Source organism: Ctenopharyngodon idella, chromosome 4, assembly GCF_019924925.1.
Source record: "Ctenopharyngodon idella isolate HZGC_01 chromosome 4, HZGC01, whole genome shotgun sequence".
NCBI classification, from domain to species: Eukaryota; Metazoa; Chordata; class Actinopteri; order Cypriniformes; family Xenocyprididae; genus Ctenopharyngodon; species Ctenopharyngodon idella.
In genome coordinates this window covers 28,485,211-28,492,534 of record NC_067223.1, presented here as the reverse complement: position 1 = coordinate 28,492,534, position 7,324 = coordinate 28,485,211, and the positions used below count along the sequence as shown (strand labels likewise).

At 37.8% G+C, this 7,324-nt stretch overlaps 1 protein-coding gene across 1 annotated transcript; it reads left to right on the top strand.

Annotated features, from left to right (window-relative positions):
- Nucleotides 1-387: 387 nt before the first annotated feature.
- kcna1b (potassium voltage-gated channel, shaker-related subfamily, member 1b) lies at nucleotides 388-6,976 on the top strand. Its single transcript, XM_051891033.1, has 2 exons — nucleotides 388-708; nucleotides 1,526-6,976. The coding sequence occupies exon 2, from the start codon at nucleotides 1,703-1,705 to the stop codon at nucleotides 3,182-3,184; it is 1,482 nt and encodes a 493-aa protein (XP_051746993.1). The 5' UTR covers nucleotides 388-708; nucleotides 1,526-1,702; the 3' UTR covers nucleotides 3,185-6,976.
- The last annotated feature ends 348 nt before the right edge of the window (nucleotides 6,977-7,324 follow it).

Genomic DNA, 7,324 nt, shown 5'->3' with positions numbered 1-7,324 from the left:
CTTTAAAATGTACCTTTGTTGGTGAATGCAAATGACATCAGATTGCTTGAATCATATTAAATAATAATTTTGATTTAATCTTTTTTTTTTTTTTTTTTTTTTTCAATTTAGATGTTACCACATGTAGCACATTTTATGCTTCAAATACAAGTCTGCTCAGTGCTCCAAAAAAAAATGATCCAAAAAAAAACATTTTTACTCTAAATGAATAACATTCTGGTTCAAGGTTGCATGCAAATTTGTATTTATTAGTAGATACTTGTTAATCTGTTTTTATGGCAATTTGTGAACAAAAAGACACACTAATGATAGAAACAAATACCATTTTAACAGGAATTTCTCCTTCAGCTGTAGTGTGTCCCATCAGATGTGTGGAAAAGGACATTTGGCAACATGCTGGAGTCTGTCTGCATTGCGCATTACACATCCACTCACTCACTCACCCACTCACTCTCGCTCTCTCACCCTCCCTCCCTCTCTCTCTCTTTCTCTCTCTCTCTCTCTCTGTTTGTGTCTCCACTGTTCTGCTGCACGGGTTTGAGGAGCACTGCAAGTTTGCTGTTGTCTGACGGCAGTAGGATGTGTATTGTGGATGTATAATATTCTTGCTGTATGAATGTGAGGCTGTAATGTGAGATCTATTTTTAATAACACATAGGAGGTTTTGCGCAGATCTTTCCTGCACTGTTCCTCAATCTGACTGCCCACGTAAGTACAAAGACAGTCATTTTATAACATCCCATTGCCATCATTTGGTATCACTCTCTGCATCAATCTGCATTATACATGCATAATGTTCATATTGGCAAATAGTGTCCTGATATTTGCTGAGAGCTAGTAAAAAATAAATATATTATTAATTATAATGTTTAGTACCTAAGAACCATATTGCATGTTTTGAGCATATATATATATATATATAAATAATGTGTGTGTGTGTGTGTGTATATATATATATATATATATATATATATATATAGAAACATTGAAACCTCAATCAGTGACATTTATGTTTTAACAGACACCAAGAGCATATGTTCACTAGACAAATCTGTCTCACAAGAAGATATGTTCTAACTGTTCTGTAGGGTTAAACTTGCTTTCAGTACACTTGGAAATCTATTTGACAAGCAAGTCCATTTCAAATTCATTTCACCCATTCAGATCAGATCCTTAGAATCGTATTAGATATCATTGTGCAGTCTTACCAGAACGCTACGTGCATTGTACTGGAATATCTTGCTAGCGGACTGAAGAAATTCACAGACATATTTTTTTTTATCTTATACTGGCAAATCGTGATGGTCCTGTTGGGGACTTTGTGTTCTGAAAGACCCTTGGTTTTATGTTTGAATTCCAAAAGGAATATGATTCAAAATATACATTAGAGATCCTTCAAGATTGGTTCCAGTAGAAATTTCTTATCGCATCCCTGTGAATTTTCTATCTAGGTATAGGACATATGTCTATTCTGTCATGGTATCTGAGGTATCTCATTACTCCCCTTAATTTTCTGGCTGACTAGGTGAAGACATGAAGTAGGTGCAGTGGTCCATGGGACATGGAGATGGTCGACATTTGGTGGAACATGATGCTGGATGTCCTGTTGGGTCACTGACTATTCAAACTGCAGGGCGTTGGATGCGTACTCAACCCACCTGAACATCCACTGCCATCCAGTACTGCGAGTTTGATCTCCAGGATGACTGTGGTGGTTGCTGGAGATAATATAGACGAGACGTCCTCCACTCTGCAGGGGCAACCGCAGGACTCGCAGTATTCCCCCGAGTGCTGCGAGCGGGTGGTCATCAACATCTCAGGGCTGCGCTTTGAGACACAACTCAAGACGCTTGCCCAGTTCCCCGACACTCTACTAGGCAACCCCAAAAAAAGGATGCGCTACTTTGACCCTTTAAGGAACGAGTACTTCTTTGACAGAAACCGTCCCAGCTTTGATGCAATCCTCTACTACTATCAGTCAGGGGGAAGGTTAAGAAGACCCGTCAATGTACCCTTGGATATGTTCTCGGAGGAAATTAAGTTTTATGAGCTTGGAGAAGAAGCTATGGAAAAATTTAGAGAGGATGAGGGCTTTATTCGTGAGGAAGAGCGCCCCCTGCCGGAGAATGAGTTTCAGAGACAGATTTGGCTGCTTTTTGAGCATCCCGAGAGCTCAGGCCCCGCCAGAGGGATCGCGATTGTCTCCGTCATGGTTATTCTCATTTCTATCGTCATATTTTGTTTGGAGACTTTACCAGAGTTGAAAGAGGATCCACATGGACGGCTCCAGGTGATAGGCAACAGCACGTTCTACTACAAACCAAATATTTTTACCGACCCCTTCTTTGTTGTGGAGACACTCTGCATCATCTGGTTTTCTTTTGAGTTGATTGTCCGTTTTTTCGCTTGCCCAAGTAAACCTGCCTTCTTCAAAAACATGATGAACACAATTGACATAGTGTCCATCATTCCATATTTCATAACGCTCGGAACGGAGATGGCAGAGGACCCTGAGGGTGGAAAGGAGGTGAAGGGTGGAGGAGAGCAGGCCACGTCTCTTGCCATTCTCAGGGTTATCCGCTTGGTTCGGGTGTTTCGGATATTTAAGCTGTCCAGACACTCCAAGGGGCTTCAGATCTTGGGCCAGACTTTGAAAGCCAGCATGCGAGAGCTAGGACTCCTCATCTTTTTTCTTTTCATTGGCGTCATCTTGTTTTCCAGCGCGGTGTATTTTGCCGAGGCCGAAGAGAAGGATTCCTTCTTCACAAGTATCCCAGAAGCCTTCTGGTGGGCGGTGGTTTCGATGACAACCGTGGGGTATGGAGACATGTACCCTGTTACGATTGGGGGCAAGATAGTAGGCTCTCTATGTGCCATTGCTGGAGTGCTAACAATCGCGCTTCCAGTGCCTGTGATTGTGTCCAACTTTAACTATTTCTATCACAGAGAAACCGAAGGTGATGAACAGGCACAGCTCCTCACAGTGAGCAATCCGAACATCGCGTCAGACTCCAACTCCAGTCGTCGCAGCTCGTCGGTCGTCAGCAAGTCAGAATACATGGAGATTGACGATGACCTCAATAACAGCATTGATAATTTTCGAGAGGCGAACTTGCGAACTGGGAACTGCACAGTTGCAAATCAAAACTGTGTAAATAAAGGGAAGCGTCTCACAGATGTATAGATTTCCAGTGTCATTCTAGGCCATTACAAGACTGTACATAGTGTAGTCTAGTCATATATCAGAATGCTTAAACTGGACCTCTGATAATGTATTATTTCATTGCATATGTTTGATCTTAAGTCCACAAGAGTTGATTCTGTTTGAAGATTGGTAGTCTAAAATATGCCTATGGACACCAAATTTTATATGAGTAAAAGACAGAATAAAGGCCTGTTCACACTAAGAATGATAACTATAAAGATAATGATAAAGATATAGTTCTAAAAATCGTTCTAAAATATAAAAGAATAGCACTGTCCAAACCACAGCTATAACAATAATGATATAGAGAAACGATATTGCTGTGATCACTTTCAGAACAATTTTTTTTTTCAGTTGTTGAACGATAAAACACTGACAGCCAATCAGAATCCATTCTAATTTATGGACTCGCATATTTAAAATGGCAGAGGACATTGCGGAGAAGTTAATCGCTGAGTTCCAGAAACCCCCTTTTCAAGGATACTTTAAAGAAAATGTATATATGGAAAACAATCGGTCATATCCTCGGAATAAATAGTGACGAATAGCATTAACGAAATATTCCAGGCTAGTAAACAGTGTAAAATAAAATTACCTCAGGTATCCAGTGCTAGTTTCGACAACACTTGCTTCCTTTGAAGTTGCAGTAAAAAAAACTAGCCGCTGTTTTTATTCCACTATATTGACTTCGCCAGCTAAATTCACTGCTAGATTAGATCGATTACACTAGCTGTTCACTCGAAACATAGCATGCTGAGGACATCTGCTGGTTAAAGCAGTGTAAATGCAACAAGAACAGCAATAACATGTCGTACACACTTTGAAACCGCAGCGCCTGAGCTTAGAATAAACTGAGCGTTATCGTTCGTTGGTGTGAACGCAAATATAGTTATCGCTATAGTTATCGTTCTTGCTGTGAACAGGCCTTAACTATTCATCGGATGGTTAGAGTACTTGGATATATAAATGACTTTACATTTTACGATGCACCTTATCCCAAAATATTATAAGTTATTCAGTGACAAAAATTAGATTTGCATGTAGAACAATTACTTTTTTGTACCATATGTTCATCATGTATTTATTTACTTGTTTATTTGCTCATTAAGGCTACTTTAATCCATTTACAAACTGAATGTTGATTAATTATGCAGATCATGGCATGTTTTTTGAAACGTTGAGGTCTGTTTGATATGGTACTATGTATCTTGCTTTAATTAATACATGAACTTCATCACATATAGCCAAGTCGACAGTACGACTCTCTTAAATTACAACCACTGCCCATTAAAAGCATAACTTCCTTGAACATCTTTAACAACTATTTAACTATTTCAAATCTGTTCCAGGCAGTATTACATTTTTAAAAGTATGACTTCATTTGTTAAAGCTTTTTAAATGTACATATTCAATACTATACTTAATTAATCATTCAATATATTTATCTATATTAAATAATTGTAATTATTATATTGAATATATATTATATTTAATACATTATGATTGCATATTTAATAATTATTATTTAAATAAATAATTTAATAGTGCCTTCAGTCATATAGAGTGTCTCTACATGCAATAGTTACTGTAAAACATTTGCAAATCTTAAGCATACATGATGTGTCGAGGGATATTCCAGAGCTGCTGGGATTGAATTTCAGGACATGGTCCCTCAACATCCTTGTACATAAAATAGAATTAGCTACATCTCGCTGGATCAGGCATTGCTTTTCAAAGAAGTGTGAAACATGTTGTGTTTTTCATCTTCATGTATTCTTTTGTAACGGCTGTGTTTTGCTCATTGGTTTCTTTGGATCTACCTCAGTGTGACCATGCATAGTAAGCTTGTGAATGCACTTCATATCCAGTCAAATGATCCTGTCCTGTGGGTTTAGAGAGTTGAGTATGCAATAGAAGTGAAACACTTCAATTTAAAATAAGACTCCATAAAACTATAGCTACAAACAAAGTTTAGAAATAGTACACAGTTGTTGTTAATAGAAATTAGACGATTCCGAGTGATGCTAAGCACAAGCGCTAATAGTGCTGTATAATACGCACAGGTCTGCATCAGGGACTGTAATTGGTAGAAACTGCCAATATCTGTATCAATGTGAGTTGCAGTCTAAAAAGAATACCTTTAATTTGAGTGTACATGTTGTCTTTTAAAATCTAATGCACTTTAATGAGAATTCATGTATTTATATGGTTTCGTAACGAGAATGACATAAAAGTACGAAAGGTAAAATAAAGAATCTAAAGACGATGTGTTGATTTGTCCACGTTAAGGATGTGTGTTAGGCATCTTAACCAGCATAGGTGTTTTACAACCCTTTAATTCGTTCTTTGGGGCATTTATTATAGTCACTTAAATACTAAACATCACAACTGTGATGCTTTGCCAGCAAGTTAAATAGCTGCGATGAAAGCTATATTTTTACAAAGACGATGTGTTTATACAAGTCTGTATAAAAGAAATACATGCCAGAGTGAGGTTTATTTATTGTGAATATAGATGTCTGCAGTTTGAGAAACACTCACTTTTATATGAAACGTTAAAGAATAAAATATAATACAAAACAGTGGACCAAAAAAAGGTTTTTCATGTAATTTATGTAGATTATGAATATGGAAACAAAAATGGCAATGATTGAAAGTTGTCAATACATTATGTTACAGTAAATCAAATTCTAATTTACCATATGTGAGACAGAATGGATAAAAAATAGGAACAAGATAACCACGGTTCTCAATCTTTATCATGTGTATTTACATAATCATCCAGGCTTTCAACTTTGTCAGCATCATTTTGATTTCTTTTTAAGATGGAAGGATTTGATATCCCTGCTGAAAAATAGAGCATAAACCAGCATGATTTCCATGCTGATCCAGGCTGGTTTATGATGGTTAGAGTTGGTCTAGCTGGTACAACCCAGACAGCAACATAGTGTGGCCCAGATCCGGCCCACATCTGGTACATGTAGATTATACGCGGACCAGATGAGGGCCGGATCTGGGCCGAAACTATGTTGCTATCAGTTGCAGAACCACACGAAACAGCAGTCTGAGGACATCAGCATCAGACCAGAAGTTAGGGTGGTGCTGACGATCGTGTATCCCGCCCCAACCACGAACCCTACACTTCAGTATAACTATAAGCTCTACCTTAATGAATGCAAACCCCACCCAACTGCTAAACCTACCCTTGGCCTGGCGCTGCTGTTCTCAGACTGCTGTGATGGTGCTGCAGCTGGTTATTATTGCAAAAATTTTATTACGCTGTTGACCAATGAGACTTTCTATTTTTCAGCAGAGATAAATGAGTGAATTCAAAAGCATTTCTGCATTAAATGGCTTCTTTTTAAAAACAGGGCCTGGTTTCCATGTTGAGCTTGTCCTATGAGTGTTATGCCATAAATGAAACTAAAGCACTTTGATATTATGCATGCAGGCAGCTCTGGGCTTACGTTGCTCTGACATGAATCATGCAAATGCTGGGAAAAGCTTTTTCTTTCTGTCTTTTTTATTATTATAAAATAATCAGATCATTTCATTGTTTTTTGGTGATTGGCATACTTTGACTATTTATGTGCTGATAAGGTGTATTCTATAACATGACACTATGACCATTTTAAGTCACTTTTTTTTATTATTTTTTTTTTTTTACAGTTTTTAAAGAATGTTTTTCTAAATTCATTTCAACTCAAACTTTAGGATAAATGAGAAGCTTCAATGATTCACTTTGATAAATAAAAATGATTAAAATCCTCATCATGCCTCAACAAGGACTTGTTATTTCTGTTTCATTTCAAAAGTTTAAAGACAGCATGAAATGGATGTTGTGGATGTTTACACTAGTGCGTTTTCGTTTTAAAATGCATAAGTTTTGCTACAGTTACAGTACGCCTGTCGTTTATACTACGCCGGCGTTTTCGAAACTCGAAAACGGAGACTTTAAAAAACGCTGCAGAACCCGTTTTAGTTTAAAAACGCCGGGTTGTATTTCATTATAAACAGACCAAAACGGAGACTTGATGGCATGGCTGCCTACGTTAGCTCTGTGTATCCTTGACGACCGTGTAAACAATAACATGGAGACTGAACTGCAATCTTTGCTGG